Raw genomic sequence first — 18,481 nt, 5'->3', positions numbered from 1 at the left:
TGGAACTTTGCCCACTTGTTTTGGGAGGCATTGTTGTCAGAGTAAGGGGCTGTAGAGGGATCACAAAACACCGAATCCATTTGACTGGCTGAACAGAGTACTCCAGAGATTTGTAGAGGTGGTGTTAATAGAAGGACGGGGCCCTGTGGAAGAGGGTGTAGCGTTGGGTGAACTAGTACTGCGGAGACTGATAATAAGGTTGCAAAGTAGTAATAAGAGAAAAGGGGTAATAGGCGAAGAAAGTTACAAGGGTGGAGATGAAGTAGAGGATGGTGGGAGAGGAGGAATGTTCCCTGGAGGTTGAGTAATGACGTAGGTGGATGATTTGCACTGGAGTGAGGTGATAGTAGTTGAGGAGGGGGTAGTGGTGCAGTCAGAGAACCGGGGGAACTGAAATTAGTGGGGGTAGTTGATAAAGGGGCAAGCCTCATTGTCCCAAAGAGGAATAAAAAAATGTTACTGACCATGGTAAGCCTCGAGTATGTTAGGGAAAAGAAATGGTCCACTCCCCAAGGTCCCCCTGCGGGATAAGAGCTAGACAATCAAATGGGGCAGTTGTTCGCCTATTGTACCTTTTATTACCTTGTACTCTTACGTACCAACCATGGCTAAACAAACTGTTTTATTTAGGATAATGTAAATAATATAATAATTAGGAGAAGACTGCATTGCAAGAGTGTTGGTCAATAAATTCGAATTTAATCCACAAATAAGATGATTAATAAAAAATGTGATATATGTGTGCGTATGCGTGGGCGCGCTTTCCTTTTTGTACACGGACCCTCATGATCTATGTTGCGTGCGGACCCCAGTTTGGACAACTAAAATAGGGGAAATAGGGTGCCCATGGCTCCCCTAGGCCGTTCATGACTGTCACAAAGTCAGCCTTTCAACACGGCGCTCGCACCTTATGAAGTGGATAGTAGGAGTTGGGGATGAAGGCTGAGGGCCAAAGGAGGGATAATCCCTGGCAGTGCCGCAGTCTCGTCTCCTAAGACCTCACACCCTACGGCAACAAGGGATTGGAGGGGTGATGCATATAGTTATAGTGTGTGTGTGTATCTGAATGAGTGATATTACTTATTCAAAAATTTCTCCAGTGCAAACTGTTGTGACAGGGACATTGACGAAAATGCATCTCACGCACTTCTAAGAGCCCCAAGGGAAGCCCGAGATAGTGAGAAATAAAGAGACAGTGTGAGTGAGAATTTAATCCAGTTAGCAACCGCTACAGAATCAATAATAATGAATTAATCCACAGGCGTGCTTGGGTCTCGTGTTTTTGCCAACATTTATTATCATGTTAGTTTTTTTTTTCACCAGCATGTTCTTATGAGTACTATATATTGGCTGTAGAATGCAATTTCTTAAAATATATTTTCCTCTGATGAAATATGTAAATTATAATACATTTTTAAATTGCCTAAATAGTTATTTGTAAATTATGTAGAATCCCTTGTTTAAAAGGTTGCAAATGAAAGCAAACATGCGAAATCTATAAATTTATTCAGTATCTTTTAATATTCAATAAAAAATCCGAGACAATAAACAATCTTGATTTTTGAGATCGTTTGTACACACATCCAAGCGCTTTGATGAACATGCAAAAATTCCCTTCCTTACTTTTTACCTTAATAAAGCGCAAGGATTTACAAAACCGAGAAATCATAAATTTAGAGATTACCTGAAATGTTTTTTTTTTAATTGACTTGTTTTAAGAAATGAGTATAATTACCTCCGTGCTTTTCATGTATCAAAATAATTATCTTTTCCCTTTCATTTCACATGAACATTATGCTACAAAAGTTTCCGATGTGGCTCAATATTAAGTATATCATAATTATTTGGTTTATAACACTTGGCTAGCTTACCCTTCACACTTGGTTAAATGTCATTATAAATACGTTGCTAGCTCATACGAAAAATAATTACACCATACTGAGACATTGAATTATCAACCATAATAATAATAATAATAATAATAATAATAATAATAATAATAAAAATGCCATTCGAGTAATGGTCAATATATATTTAGATACTACATAAAGCAAGTGAGACGGATAGACACTCGCTGGCATCGTCTTATTCCACCCTTCAAAAGCTGCTGTTAAAACACCACTCTCTCTCTCTCTCTCTGCAGGCGTGTTGGTATAATCTCCACCTACCTGTTAGTGCAGTGCTTACCTCGGAGCACGCACCAACCTCCCTGGTAATATATATATATACACAAATATACTGACACATGCGCAACACACGATATAATTTTCTGATAATACGATCACATGGAACAAAACCTTCAATTCCATTGGATTAGTTCATCAACCCTATCCATGCTACACCCACTTGGCCTAATCAACTTCAAAATTGACTTTACGAAGGTTACACGCAAATGCCGTGGCCTGACAACGTGCGAATCAAGAGTTGGAAGTTATGCGTGCAGATGTAATTGAAACTCTAATATTATTATAAGGTGAATGAGCACAGCAATTCAGAGTTTTGCGAAGGCGCCTTGCTTGTGACCCAACCTCTTTCAGGTTGGAGCGGACTCGTGTTCTCAACCGAGAGCGGCGAGATCGTCCGTGGTTTATTTGCGCTGTAGAAAGACCTTAATAACCACAGCAGCTGATAGGTCTAAAGCCCGAATGAAAACAACCACAACTGAACGATTAACGTGGAGGCCGGATTACCTCTAGGCGATCTACGAGTAACATTTCATGAAGATAGCGTATTTATACCTCATACCTCCAAGGGAAGAAAAGGGTCGAAATTGGTTTCATGTTCACTTAATTGAATGCATTGGAGATTACCTAGAGATGGGAGTATAACCGGGGGGAGAGAGAAGATTGACATGGGGGGGGGGGGTTACTAAGGGGGGGGAGGGAGGGGGGATGAGGCTTAGGAAACGTTCATACTTGGAAAAAAGGACTTCCTTCACCCCGGTTACTTTTGTTCAAATGTCTTAAATCTAGGACGAGCAATTTATCAAGACGAAGGTAACAGGCTTACTAACTTAAATGTTACATTACTTCTTATAAAAAATCTATTTTTATATTTCTATTCCATTTAATTTTGCACCAAAATCCCTACACGTATTTTTTTGTTCTCTCCCTCATCTTCATTTATCACGGTTTCTTTCGTGCATTTCGTCCTTAAGTACCTGAATTACAAAAGCACTGCTCTTCACCTACATCGAAAGATAAAATTTAAGTACAACCTTAATTTTGCAGTAATGGTCTTTACAGATCGATGAGGATTTTTATATACTGCTACTTTTCTGTGATCCGTTTCGTCTGAATGTTGTACAACCCTCTTAGTTGGGGTCAGGAGAAAAAGGTCCCTTGCTTCTATTCATCCCAAAATGTCCTGGCTTTAAAGATTTCCTGTTTCAATGACCACTTACTCAGACCTTGCATTGCAATTTGAATGGTTTTCTTGCATCGCACTGCGTCCTGTCGTAGGCCTCGAGCCAACATTATCAAAATATTTAAGTAGATTCATACTACATGACCTTGCTGTTAACTGGTACAGTTTCTAAATTAAAACTTTATACATTTTATACTCCAGGGTATCTTCAGTAACCCTTGATCACAATATTAATAAACTTTCATAAAGAACACTGAATATAATATTGCACAATGGCATGGAGTCTTGCTTTCCGAAAGCAAGTGCCTTGTCATTCTATGTAGCACGATTATTTAGGACTGCAGAATTTAACATTTTCAAGGCTGGCAGTTAATTTACAAGGACGTTTACAAGAAAGGTTACTTTCTATTTTTGTAAGCACTTTTCTTCAAAGAAAACCATCTGATAAATAAACCATGAACAATATTCAAAATGTGCCACCTGAGTGGATTAATCAATAAGACACACATGTGCTTTACTGTTTATTGTAAAAATAGATGTTCAAAGCACATTTTCGTTGTGGATGATGACCTCCACAATGTATTACTGTGGACGATGGTGGCTTCCACTGGCTGGCTGCCCCTGCAATGCTGAGCCAATGCTGCCTGATACTGCCAATAATGTCAAGCAGGGGCAGTAATGTGGCAGGCTTTTGGTAGCCCGAATGGTGTTGTCTCCACTCTCTACTCTACATCAAAAATTAATGCAGAGCTAAGACTTCACACTGCTACTTTCATATTCTACGCAAAAATGTAGAATTTTTGATGACCTTGTGAGCTGGCCTCTTTGGGCAAGTGTTTACAAGTCTGCCCAAAATAAGGGGCAATCGTTTCTAAATTATCCTTTACATTCAGAAGTGTTAAGAGGACAGCTCCTTTCCAAAAATAAAAATGTACATAAAACAAAATAAAGATTTTTGTCCAACTCCAACATTTCTACATGTGGAGCTTTCGTATAAGAAACTGATATTTTTGCAACAAATGTGAAAAATGGTTTGCATTATTCTATATTGTCCCTCTTTGCACCCAATACCAATTAAGGTATTTAAGAAGCTGGCAGGTTCCTTTATTTGGAGTTTAAATCAAGTTTATATAGTTTTGAGGACCATATTTGTACAGTTCATTGATGTATATATACCTCTTGCCATACAAAAAGGAACTTTCAAGACAAATTCCAGCCGCCTTATGGCACAGGCTACTGGATGGACCAACCTAGTTCCTTGCACCTACAGAAGACTACAAAAATGCTGCTGCTGTTGCTGGATTAAAGAATACCCTTTATCACCTGTAAAAGGTTCCTGTTCAATGTACCATCAATTCACTAACTTATCCATTGCACTCCCTTGTCCTATCTCTTCCAATCCACATTCCTTTAAACATTCCAACAGAATCTGCTCTTTAAGTCATTCCATGCCTTTCTATCCAGTCACATCTAGCCATCATTTGAACAGGTCTTATCTTCTCTACAAAAGCCTTTTCTTTTACTCATTTTTTTTTTTTGTTTTGTTTATCTGTTAACCAGATAACATTCCAGCATTTACTAAATTCTAAAAGGAAACTTCCTGTAGGTCAAATACTTGAACATAATATTTTTCTTCATAACCAAAATATTTGTAATTAAATATATTCTAACAACAGTTAGAATGAGTCAATTCTACATCTGTAATTATGCTGCACCATCTATATCCTAATTCACAATTACACCTAGTTCAAATTTCATCCACAGACTCAAAACACCAATAAGGAAACCTTCAATATCAATTAAAGCTTAATCATTTCTTTTAACTAGGCACAATTTTTTCAATCAACACATTCCTTATTAAGTATAACTATTATTCAGATGTAGCAAACCCTGTTTCATTGCTCTTGGTGCAGACTTCACTTCCAGCTTTGAAAGGCTACTTGTTCGGTGTAGAATTCCTGACAGCTGGCACATATGCGCTTCCACCACCATTGCTGCTGCCAGTTCCTCGTTGCGACATACCATTGACACTGCTTGCATTACCTCTGGTGCCTCCTCGTCCACCGCGGTAGCTGCCACCACCACCTCCACCCCTAAGATGGAGATTTAAAAGGCCATCTTGTATTTTTTTAAATTGTACTTTTCATTTTCTTTGATCAGACTCAAGGGGAAAAAAGATATATATAAATAAAAAAAAGTAAAGTTACCTGTAGTATCCTTGGTTATAGTTATAGTTTCGGTAATAGCCACCACGGTAATAACCTCTTCCACGGGGATAAAAACCTCTCCTGGCTGAACTTACACCAAAGGTCTCTACGTTGATTTTTCGTTCAAGTCTCCAGTCTGGACGTTGGCTCTTTCTGGAAGTGCAAAGTAAGCATTATCTCAAAAGTACTTGGCCTATAATTAGGGTAATATTTAAAAAAACAGAGCATTTACTCACCCTTTACTACGCTCAATAGATTCACAAGAAATCCTGTCAAAGAAAGATTTTGCCTTGTCGTAGCAAGTTGGATCTTCAACATCCTCTCCACCAGCAGTCTCATGCCCCGAGTCATCCTTCTTTTCACCATTTTCGGTAATCTTCGTCTTTGCCAGCTGATTCTTCAACTCCTCAAATTCCTCATTAGCTTGCTCAAAATCATAATCCTTCTCGAACAACTGCTGATCCTGGATCTGGCGCTGCCTATTGCCCTGATTGAAAATCTGCCCTCTGCCTCGTTGTCCACCAGGTCTTCTCATACCACGGCCACGTCCCATACCACCTCTGCCTTGGTACTGATGGTACTGGTAATTATTGTGGTACTGTTGTTGTTGGTTAGGATGGTGATTCTGCTGAGACTGTTGCTGCTGTTGCTGTGGCTGCTGCTGTTGTGCCTGCTGCTGGTTGCGACGCCCTTGCCCACTCTGGTTGCCATTGCGCTGGGGTCTACTGAAAAGTTGGGCATTTCCTGATTTCTATCACCAATACTCTTTGATGATCCAATAAAAATTGTTAAGTTAAAGGTGTACAAGACAAATCTAATAGCAAACTTTTCCTAAGTCAATAGCTAGGTTAGCAAAGGCTAACAAATTTAACAAGTACATATTCAAAACAAAAACCCTTTGCATGTTGAGAAAAGAATCTGGACTTACAGTATGTAATGATTGAAATCAAGCTCTTCAAAGCAAAAGTACAAATTCAAAATAGCTACATCATAACCAGTAGAAATACCTTTCCTGTTGTGATTGTCTCTGCTGTTGGGGAGATTTCTTCTTCTCTTCCCTTGAAGGGGGAGGCGAGACTTGCACTCCAGCATCAGAGACTGGGGACTTTCGAGCAGTTGGCGTGGATGAACGTGAGCCTACTAGGATGTCTGAGAGAAGACCAACAGGAGGAAACAATTTGCTAAATTAATACACACTGTCCTCACCATCTTTCTTCTGCCACATGATATAGTGCAGGTTAGTTAGGTCTAGATGTGCAGCTGCTTACACTAATTGCTATTATGGCAACCCTATTACTTAAAAAATAACTTATCTATTTGTGGCAAACCGAGTGGCAGTGGCGTTTGTTGGTAACAATGTTCCTATGCTAAAATGCAAATTTGACATCCACATCTTTACTTGGTCAAATGGAGCCTCTGAAGTACTTTAATATGTTAAAAATCTTTTGACTGATCAAAATCAAGTTGAAATATAATGCCTTTTACGACAAAGAAAGATGCAGTGTTCAAATTGCAATACATGTATGGAATACTTACTTTCCTATATTCTAATAAATTACCCCCAAAACAAATCTGCATTTACATGGTCAGGAAATCAAACTACCTGCCCCTTTTTCACCAACTTTATATTTGTCTAAAATCCTGATAAATGATCAGAATTTCAGAATAGTGAGTCGATACCAAAATCCTTTGAACCTTAATATTTTTTCTTTTACTACCCTGAAACCGACAATTCTTACCATACAAATTTCTACTTTTCATTCTGGGGAAATAATGTAGTTCTAAAAATTGGCATAAGTAGTCACTTTGAATTTTGGAGAGAAAATAAAAAGCACATAAAATTTCACATTCATTAACTAACATTTCTCTAATCTGAAATTCTCAAACTCAGATTTTTCTACCTTTCATATCAGTTTTCATTTTATAAGTAAATACAGTATACTCAATATCATTTCGATTCGTTGCTTTCCACGGGGTCTCCAATCTATATCAAATAATGTTTGCAAAATGCAGCAAATTGAGTGAACATCAGTCATGGAAGGTTATGGATTTTGAAAAAAAAATTGTGATACAGGACAACAAAAAGGCCCCAAATAATGAGATGTTCCCTCACTATTTTTTAGGCATAAAAGTTTAATGCACTCCTGCCAACCTATGCAGGCAAAGGTTCTACTTGTGCTATCTCAAATATAGGTTTAAATATACATGTATAAATATTTAAGTTGTCAGCCTCCTAAATATTAATACAATCTTTGCAGTACTACCTACATAAACATACTAAATGTTGGAAAATAATAAACGACTGTTACAAATATATGAAAATACCAATCTACCCAGTTTACTTGGCTATCTACATCCGATATGAGTGTCTATACAGTCAAGATATGAAAAACCAGGCATAGTTTCCTGGATCTACCAACTCTTCACAATCTTGATATAAAAGTTAAGGTGAAGTGTGATCATTTTCCTTTAACAATGTACTAAATGATTAAATCAGATTTGAAGACGCCTGTTGTGTTTCTTCTGTATCCTCTCAAAGAACTACCTATCTTAAAAAAAAAAAAAAAAAATTGCAATTGTTCATACCAATATTCTTTACATTAAAGGAAGCAACTAGATTTAAAGCAAAGTCTTCCCACCATTTCTTCTCTACTATGAGAATGCTAAAATAGTTTGAAATATAACTTCAATTTACATCCTACAATAATCACGGTAATTAATGCACATTACTTTGCTTATACATACATATACATGTATCTTTTATCAAAAATTATACAAAATTTACCCACTTCTAGATGGTGTTGAGTTATCAGCAAAATCTACAATAAGGAAGCTATGTCTAAATGCTGTAGGTGCATGTGTATTTACATACAGAGCTTGTATACATATACAGCTGTATACAGATACCCATATACAGGTTGAACCTCATTCCATGTTGGTATTAGGTTCCTGAAAATGGAAACTAAATGAAACCAAACAGACTTTGCTCTTCACCAATTAGGTTTACGACTACCAAGATAGTTGCTATGAGCAGAATCCAGGTAATACAAGACAAGCCTGGTTATGGCTGCAAGTTTCCATTTATGATTACCTAATAGAAATACTTGTGCATCTGTCACTGACTGACATTTAGATATCAAGTACACCTTGTGGCACCGTCTTTAGTAATCAAAAGAAACTACTACTACTTGGTAAGCACTTTTCTTGAATAAATGATTTCTTGATAATTTGATAAAATTTCTTACTGATAATTTCAAGCTTGGTATCTGATAAAATGGCTAGAGTTCTTTATGAACTTGACTGCCATGTAGTAGATAATACACAAGTGTTGTATAACCTATAGTTTATATCTTCGTTTAGGTTACAATTACACCTATACTTCACTTCTCAAAGTCTCTAATTTATTTTGGGGAACTAGAAAAGGTTGCGTGTCTTCTAAATGTTATTAGAATGTCAAGAGGTTCAACTATATATGTGTATTTATAAATGTAATACACCCATGTCTGGTATCAAATATACACTAGTATGTTCTATAATCAACATTAGCCTACACTGCTCCTATTACCCTATTTCTAATACTAGGAACAAATGCCAGAAATATTCGAATGACTGCACAACATAAAAAGCAATGAAAAACAGCAATGCCAAGCTATTTGACTAGCAATAGCAAGCTTGTAAAATAAAAAAAGAATCTGTCGTGTCACATGAAGCCTCTCCACGAAGCTTTGCAACTGAAGCATATGAATGGCACTTGTTCCTACCTGTTTGATGGAGTGCATGTGTACCAGATTGGGGTGGGGCACCTATAGGAGCTGGCACTGCTCCCGGGGTAGTATTAGGTTGTTGATCCAGGCTACCAACCCCACCACCACCACCACCACCTGCCACAGTACTCAACTCACTGGGCTGGGATGTAGAACCCATTGGAAAACCACCTGTCCCTGGGAGACCCTGCTGGGTCATTGACTGTCCATATGCACCATATGACAAGCCTAGGCCTCCGCCAATGGGACCTAGAGACTGTCGAGAAAAGGGAGCCGCTTGGAAGGATGATGGGACTGCTGGAGCAGAGTGCTGGAAATTAGCAAAACAAAATATCAAATTTCAACTATAACAAAAACAACTTGATAGTATAAAATAGTTGTAATAATAGTACTGCTGAAAATGTAAAGGAGTATAGTAGATAGAGAGAAAGGGGGGGGGGGAGCATTTTTATATATTTATATACACACACACACACGCGTGAGATCATTAACCTGTATAAATGTTCAAGGTTTAGGAGCATCTGGGGAACATAATTGTTCTTAACAAATTGGGGATATAGTACCACGGATGCTCTTTAATGGACTAAAATGCTCAATATGTTACCTGGACAATAGCGGGATCATTATGTAGTCCTCCAGGTAAAGTTGGCTGCTTTGGTGTGTCACAGACTTCTATCTTTTTGATGTCTGTGCCTCTGAAGATAATGTATTCATACACTTCATCCCGGGCAGCAACTGGCATCTCCGTTGGCCGGTCCTCTGTGCCAAAGGACCGGACTGTGGAAGAAAACACTTAATAAGAAACTGAAGAACCCCATTAATATGACAGTAACAAAGTTACAATACTAATACTGTTGTTACTGCTATTGCTAATTGTACTATCAAAATTAGAATTCTGTTGCCCATATCCAATGGTACAACCCAATACAACCATATTCTAAGTTGCCCTTTGGCCTGCTTTAGCACCCCTTAAGGGGATGATCGTCTGGTAAATTTTCGCCCTAATCTTCCATCTTGCCAAAATTGATTTAAATGCATTTTAAAAGGTTCAGGGCCTCTGAATCTCCCCTGGAATTTTTATATCCCACCTGCTATTTTGAAGGTGGTAGCAGCCACTTTTGAAATATGATTTTTTACCTTACCTTAGAAAATTGGCAATTGTGATGTAATGATCATATAAGCTTTATTATTTTTTTTTTTTATATACAATTACATAAGAATGATATGCTGTGCAAACCTACTTCCCCCCAAAATGGGATTAGGTGTGCAAATTGATACGGATCACCAAAATTTTATGGAATTTCAAGTTATTCTAAGACACCTCAGGTAAAAATTTCATTAAATCTGTCAAAAAAAAAAAAAAAAAAAAAAAAAAAAAAAAAAAAAAAAAAAACAAATGTAAAATTTGTTCAAAACTACGAGTTATCCTTGAAATAAAAAGTAAAACAAAAAAACAAATGTAAGTAACAATTTATATAAACATAAGGTCATGAAAAACATGGTAATGATCTGTATATACATATATATCGTATATTCATACTGTACCACCACCCTGTATTTACATAGTATTTCATAGGAGTGTTGGTGTGAAAGGCAAGTGATTTGCCTGTGGACTTGCATTGCCTTGGACATAGGCCTTCTCTCGCGACCCAGCGTGCAAGTATGATGTTTAGTGGCATGGAGAACGATGATATTTCAGACAAGCATTTTGTTGTAAACCCCCATTATATCACTGATAAAGGGAAACAGGATTTTATCATATAGAACTATTTCATATATCATTTGTTACCCATAATGTAAATAAACTAAGTGTGTAAGTGTGTGTGTGTGTGTGTGTGTGTGTGTGTGGGGGGGGGTCGCAATATTTCTTTACACTGTAATGTTACACGTAACACGCGTTTTCAGTCGGAAACAAACATGCTATAGCTCATAGCTAAACAGTAAATCTACTGAATGGTGCAAAAAGTTTTTGCAGCTGTTTTTGCTTGTAGTAAAAGTGACATTTCAAAAAGCCACTTTTGTAATATTCTAAAGTAGTGTACAAAAAAGTGCTTCTGCATACAATAGAAAAATATTCCATTCAAAAATGAAATCAGAATGCCTGAATTATATTTTTTATTTGGTGTTAGAGAAATTTTTTAAAAATGGTCCAATTTCGCAGGGAAACATCAAATCAGACCCTACCGTAAGAAAATGAGTAAAGACACTGTTACATGTTGAGAATTTCTGCAAGACTTCAGAATGCCAGTACATGATAGAGGATTATTATTTAGGAATATCTGCTTCCCTTTTATTGTTCATACCAAAAAATAACGAAAAAAGAAAAAACTTCAATGACCATTATTGCAGAAATATACTTATTTATGCAGAAATGCCATAGCAAATGCAAATTTATTCCCCTAACCTTATTCTAAAATATGAAACAAATAGGTGAGACTAAGTTCTTAAATCCTTCCTCCTCACTAAGAGGCCTCGTTGAGCTAACATACCATTCATAAGTGACACTATGTCCTCCTTATGGATCTTACTTTGCGTTAACAAATATTCATGTGGCCATTCTTTTAGCTGTATAGTTATTTGAAACAATTCTTCCAACCATTACTTAGGCATGCATGTAATACTGTGAAGGTTAAGTACTTGCTTTCATCTGGCTTCAAGGCCACAGAGGTATCCCTTCCTCCTGATCCCACCAGTCGCTTTCTCCTGTGTCAGAAGTTGTTTCCCCCCCAACCAATTCTTAATTTAAGAGGCACAGATGGAGACTACAGCATCCCAATGAAGGACTCAATGGGTGTATCATAAGCCCTTGGAGGGCAATTAGAATCCATGGGCTAAATACTTAGGAAGGGGCTCTTGCAATATACTATTAGTAAATGAGCAGACTGCACCATCCATAAGCTATGACTGGAGGAGTACCAGTACAAGGCATTATTATCACCATCCTATTCCTGCCTACTGTGAACAGCGGCACAGGTTGTATTACAGAAAATTGATCATTACGCACAAATGAGAAAATGACAATGTACACCTAGTTACAGACTGCCCAAAGATATGACATGTAGTCTGTGCAAGAATAATTGTCTATTACTATAGAAAGAAAAAGAAGGAGGGAGGGGATGGTACCTTTAAAATGGGTAATGGTCAAAAAGCAAAATAAATGTGCTAGACTTCAAAAGGTCCTTTAGCACTATTGAAAGGTACAGTAATGGAAAGGGTAACGATGGGATTTAGTTGATTCAATAAGCTATACGTCAAAAGTTGTACAGCAATTCAGAAAGGTAGGGATTAACAAGGGCTATTCAATAAAAAGTTGTCAAAGGAAGAAGTGTGGGATTTTGCAAGGATGTCTGTAGGGTAAGGTAAGGATTAGCAAATGACAATGGAGGTTTAAGGGCACTTAGATCACAGGGTCACATCCAAGAGGAAGAAGCAGAAGGGATAATGGCAGAAGGAATAGGGTGGGTGATGCAGCTGAAACAGGAAGGAATGGGATGTGTTGGGAGGGAGTTGGAGGAAGGGGGGCAGGGCGAACATGAACAGGAGGATGGATGGATGTTAGCAGTTACTTTGAGGGAAGGGGACAGAGGGATGGAGGGAGAGACTAATGGAGGAGGAGAGAATGGGGTGGAGCATTTCGCTTATCTTGTGTGATGAGTTGGGCAAGAAGGAAGAGGGGAAGGTACTGGAGAAATAGTGATTGAAGTGTCTTGAATAGTGGTGGAGACTGGGGTGTCTGAATGGTACCTTTAACCCATCAGCCATGGAAGGCATCATATGATGCACAGTGCAATTGACAGCCAATCCCTTCATACAATCGGTGGCCGCACGGCCTGGGAGCAGAGCAGGCCAGAGAATATCAGCCGCCAAGCCAGTGTCCCCCTAGCGGCCTTACAGGGCACAGGCCCGCTACCCCAGGCCTGCGCAGGCGATGGGCTTTCCCCCCCGCTTGTGCTAAAACCAGGCCCGCCACTCTTTCTGAGCGCATTTACATAAGTTTGCGAGCTTGCATGTATTTGCAAGGGTCTTTGCAGACTTTTGCAAACTTATATTTTCAAAGATATACATAAACATGTGTGAAAGAGGGAAAGCAGCACTGCAACAGTGCACACACTCCAGCACAGTCCCATAAATAAAACTATGGGACTACATGCCATATTGCAAAATACTGCGGCCATGGGTAAGAATCTGGTTTATTTCATATACTTGCTTTTTAGATTATAAAGAAATATGCGTATTAGTAATTATAGAAGTTTTTGTTTGGGTACTTTTCCCCCTTCAGTTAGGACAACATTAATGCTTCCTGTGGTGTTACAGTAGGCGTGGATTTTCATCTCTGACCTGTACTTAACCCACTGATACTACATGGGCAGATATACATGCCACATGAACTGCCATTTACCATTTATTTATATATTTATGATAATTTTTTTATGCAGATGGCTCAACAAGTGTTTAGTCACTAATGTGTCAATTAGTAGCCTTAGCTGATCTTTTGTGAGGAAATAAGGAGGCCTTTGAGTGGCTAAGGTAATCTTGAAGCTATATGTGGCTTTAATTATAGATCCCTTTAGTCATAAGCATATTTACTTGTGATGCAATGCACAAAGGAAATAAATCTGAGGAAGTGCATTCTTCAAAAATAGTGACAATGTTACTTAAGCTCACTAATTGTTGGATAAAAAATTGGCTAATGCCCTGTAATGTAGATTACTGGTGCACAGTGCCAATTCCCTAATTTGCACCTGGTTTGTTAAATACTTAAAAATACAATATTAGGTTCCCAGTAGCTTGCAGCTCCATTTCATAAACAAAATTTTAAAAATTTAAGGTTTCCCTTACACTTTTACCATGTAGTGACACCAACCAATGTCACTATTATTACAGAAAGACAAGCTCCCTCTGATGAGCTGATGGTGAGGGGAGTGTCGTCATGCCATGCCATCCACATCTCAGACCACCATACTCATTGGGGTCAAAGTTAACCCAGTGCCGACGGTTAAAAATGTTTGGCAAGTGGACGTATGGACGGGATTGTTGGCGCGCATTGGCAGTTTCCCATTTGCGCCTGGCTCGATTGGTAGTTTGCGAGCGACATTTAGCACCTATAAGCTTTTATTTTGCTCTAATTTATAAAAATATTAAAAATTTGAAGGTTTACCTTTATTATAGGTGCCATTGCCTAAAATCTTTACCATATAAATGAAGCCGCTACTATCGGAGAAAAACAAACTCAGTCCAATGAGCCAGTGGCGTGGGAACGGGCATGACATGATGCTACCCGTCTTTCGGTCCAAAACAGCCATTGCATGTATGTACATGCCAACCGTTGGCTAGGGGTTAAGGCCACATACAATAAAAAGTACTCCATTTTGGGGTTTCCCTTAAAAGATCTCTGATCTTTATTTGAATTTTCCAAAAACCTCCTTTTACAATATGATCAATTTATCCCTAATATATAAGCTTTTTACTTGTTGCATATATTAGCAACGCTATTCAGTAAACAAAATATCAAAATCCTTTGTCCTCCTTGGTGCACAAACATTTCCTAGTAGTCCAATCAGGTTTACAGTGGATTCTTGCTAATAAATGGATTTTAACATCTTTTGAAATTCTATACCATTCTAAAATGGTTATCTAAAAAAGACAAAAATCATGGAACTGTCATGTTTGTACTAGTCCTCCCTTGATATCTATCACATTATTCCGAGGCTATCAAACCAGAAAGCATATACGCCAGCGACAACTGGAATGCAACCAGAACAAGGTCTATTCCTTTCACATTTACCTCAGTGTTAAGAGTAATAGATGCCATAACATGAAGGGCTTTCAACAGATAAGTCATCCATTCCAATGAAATTTAAAACTATGAAAATTTAAGTCAAAAACTTTCTTTAAATCTGTGCAACTTGGTCATGAGAAAAATGGCCTTAGAAATAGTTAACCTATCCATTCTATACCCTGTTAACCTTTAGCAATGTTATAAAGACCCAACCTTGTATAAAAAGACTGCAGACTGCCTAAAAGATTGTCAACTATTGTTTACTTCTTGTGGTAAAAAGTTACATTAAACTTCAATCTCAGTTTAAGTTTAACCTATTTACGACGGGTGTCTCATATACAAGACACACGGAAAAATAAACATTACCGGGCGTCCAGCCGGTGCGATGCTACATCGGAGCTTGTGCTCTGATTTTGTCACCTGTGGCGCATGGAAACCATTATTTTCGGCTTGAAAATGTACCGCCACTAGTGGGTTAAAGAGAAGCTCAAGACTGTGGGGGGACTGGCAGTGCATGGCAGTTGGATGAATAGCTTTTTAAGTAACTAAATAAATGGAATTGGTAATTGATGAAAAAATTTCTATTAGCCTTTTTCATTTTGTCTAGATGCATAAGAACAGTGATGAAACCAACATTATATTTCTGTTATTCTACAAACGTCACTTTAATCTGCAACAACTACAAGTTTAAAATAAAAGAATTCGACCTATTGAATTTGTATTGTGTTAATTTGGTTCTGCACCCTAAAGTATAACAAAACTATGGGTCTGCCACTTATGCCAGTCATAAGGCACATGCCTGTGGAGCTGCATTTAATAAGAATTGATCCAATAACTAGAATTTTATAAGTGAATACAAATCACTTAAATATTCTATTCTAAATGATGACCAATGTCAAAATTTAATTTTACAATCGCTTTGAAGCTTTCTACACTAGTAACACTAAGGTTTCTTGCTACTCATACTCTGACATAAATGGATACAAGGTTAAATCTTATTCTGGAGATACATGCAGTGAAAAGTAAACAAAACCCACATTGGATCCCATGCTGGATACTGGGTGCTGTCAGCTGCTCGAGGGAGAAAATTTGAAGCTAGGGAAACAACTTGCTATTATGACTGGCTACAGCATACACAATTTGCCAGCGAATGGGCTAAAAAGTGAGCCTACTTTTGATGGACTGAACCCTTTAAATGCTGCAGTAATGGCTTAAGTGCACAGCTATTATGCATACAACCTGGAGCCAGCTGGAGGTGCAGGGCATAGATGAACACGCAACCCATCTCTAATTAAACTGATCATCTTTATTTAAAGGCCAATTTTCTTCTGACATCTGTAGCAAGTTAATACTCTACAATAGTGATACATGCAGCCATATAATTATTATGGCTTGTGTGGCTTTGGGACAAGTATGACTGACAATCCACTAAATAGAATTAATTAACCGACTGATTAACAAAAATCACACCTGGTGCTGCAACAGCAAAAGTCATATGGTGCCAAATTACTAATTACAACCCAGAATATCAGAAAAGTCTTGGACAAGCCCTTGTACAAAAAACAAGGAGGTCAATGGACTATACATGATGGACATGCTCAAGGGAATTAAAAGGAAACAAACAGGTTATATAAAAGTTCATAACCCATTTTTATACATAATATTCAGTAACTCTTTGACCATAAGACATCAGACAAAGAAACTAATTTTTGCTTGAAACCTTGCTGGCTCAAGACTAGAGCAGTCAGTCAACCATGACATCTGTTATAAGGACCCAACAGGTTGGGACAACTGGACACCAGCATATGCCATGAGAGAGATTCCAGGAATGATCTAAGCCAAGGGGGGGAAAACCGTCTTAATTCAGTCTTTGTTTACTTAGAACTCCCTATGCTCAAATATGAATTCTTCCTATATACAAACAAAGCAAATTCTCCCCAAACTGCACATTTGTGAAAACTCGCAAAACCAATGTAAATGTACAGGGCATATTATACAGCCATTTGTTTCATTTCCAATTCTAAGCATATGGAACAGCATTTAATAGACTAAACAAAAACAAAACCACAAACAAGTCCTGGTAATTAATTTTCTCCATGACCAATCCTTTCATTTCCAATCTATAAAAGCTCCAGCTAATGACAGGGTGCAATGGTGTAATTAGCTACACGAAAGCAGATGGTGCAATTATTCTTTCAGGCAATTTTATATCATATTATAATTGAGGCATATTTTCCCTTGTGATGGGGGAGGGGGGAGGGGGGTGTTCACATACTTCAAGGCCTACTTTGTTTTGACTGCTTCATGCTCCACCAAAATAAACAAAAGGTCTCTAAAAAATAAAGCTAAAATCATTTATTTTCCCTCACTCGCCGAGAACATACTTTGTTCCCCAGAGGTCAAAATACTGTAAAAAGCTACTTCCTTATTTGGTCAAAAATATATTCATCTTTCTCCTTGGGAATTCCCTTGCCAAGGTTGCGGCTTACATACCGATTCTCTAGCCGAAAAATCTGACACTCCATCATGCTAGCGACAGAAGAAAAGAGAAAAGAAAGGGATTCCATTTTTAAACTCCCCCCAAAGTGCGCGTCACTCGACAAAGTGCGACTTGGTATAACTGCGTAAAAAATAGAAAGTCGTCTTCATTTCCCTCTTAACATGTACGTGTACCCAATTAAGAAGCGTATTTTGTGGCAAAATACTCAAGGATTCATTGGGGTTAGCTAGATTTATTCATGGCCTCAGCGTCTTCCGCCTCGGGTTGTAAACAAACAAAACTTACCCTTCGCCAGAGCAATAATCGACTCCTGAGCGTCGATGGTGTACAAAATCCCTTCATATCGGATTTCAGATTTAGATATAAGGCTGATTTTACTACCCAAGAAGGGTACGGGCCCACTCATGGTGGATGATCACTCTTTTAACAATTTCTATCACCGATGGCTAACGATATTTGCTAGGATTTGAACCGCCTCTCAGTCATTGTGTTCGACGAAGGTTACCGGTATGTGACGTCACAGGTCAAGCACCGGAAGACTATATTACTCTTTCGGTTCTTCTGTGACTTTCTCCTGGCACAAGGGACCATATATTAACGCGAATTCACTAATATATTGAAACTGTAATTTGATGGCGCGCTAAGGTCAAATATAGAGTACTTTCTATGTTTGCGAAGTCTTTCGGGAAAATCGCTCACGGCGCGAAGTTCCAATAATTCTCCAAGAAAATATTTACATTTTAGGAACATCATATTCGACATATCTTAATATTTTGGGTTGTAAAAAAATCCCATGATATCTAAAAACAAATATTAAATTCCCAGGACTGAGAGAAAAATTCTTTGAGTAAAATATTTATTGCTG

The 18,481-nt window shown here is 38.0% G+C and overlaps 1 protein-coding gene across 9 annotated transcripts; it reads right to left on the bottom strand.

The window, feature by feature from the left end:
• Nucleotides 1-1,489: 1,489 nt before the first annotated feature.
• tral (trailer hitch) lies at nucleotides 1,490-18,152 on the bottom strand. Of its 9 annotated transcripts, none has more exons than XM_070145017.1 (7): nucleotides 17,902-18,152; nucleotides 9,942-10,114; nucleotides 9,336-9,647; nucleotides 6,581-6,735; nucleotides 5,810-6,295; nucleotides 5,574-5,726; nucleotides 1,490-5,459 (listed from the first exon to the last, which is right to left on the bottom strand). In XM_070145017.1, the coding sequence occupies exons 1-7, from the start codon at nucleotides 18,020-18,022 to the stop codon at nucleotides 5,303-5,305; spliced, it is 1,557 nt and encodes a 518-aa protein (XP_070001118.1). In that variant the 5' UTR covers nucleotides 18,023-18,152; the 3' UTR covers nucleotides 1,490-5,302. The 9 variants fall into 9 exon arrangements, with proteins under 9 accessions (XP_070001118.1, XP_070001119.1, XP_070001120.1 ...); XM_070145018.1 differs by having other exon boundaries at nucleotides 5,810-6,298; nucleotides 6,581-6,722; nucleotides 9,335-9,647; nucleotides 17,902-18,151; XM_070145019.1 differs by having other exon boundaries at nucleotides 6,581-6,722; nucleotides 9,335-9,647; nucleotides 17,902-18,151.
• Nucleotides 18,153-18,481: the final 329 nt, after the last annotated feature.

The sequence above is a fragment of the Penaeus vannamei genome, chromosome 33 (assembly GCF_042767895.1).
Source record: "Penaeus vannamei isolate JL-2024 chromosome 33, ASM4276789v1, whole genome shotgun sequence".
Classification (NCBI taxonomy): domain Eukaryota; kingdom Metazoa; phylum Arthropoda; class Malacostraca; order Decapoda; family Penaeidae; genus Penaeus; species Penaeus vannamei.
This window is presented reverse-complemented; position numbering and strand designations above follow the sequence as displayed.

What these genes read in the sequence shown, in the direction of transcription:
- tral (XM_070145016.1), bottom strand. Translation starts at nt 18,022, where the DNA reads ATGAGTGGGCCCGTACCCTTCTTGGGTAGTAAAATCAGCCTTATATCT. An exon ending in CACATGCACTCCATCAAACA is followed by an intron (nt 6,736 to 9,335) that starts GGTAGGAACAAG and finishes TTTCCTCCTGTT; the next exon opens with GGTCTTCTCTCAGACATCCT. An exon ending in TCTATTGAGCGTAGTAAAGG is followed by an intron (nt 5,727 to 5,809) that starts GTGAGTAAATGC and finishes TTGCACTTCCAG; the next exon opens with AAAGAGCCAACGTCCAGACT.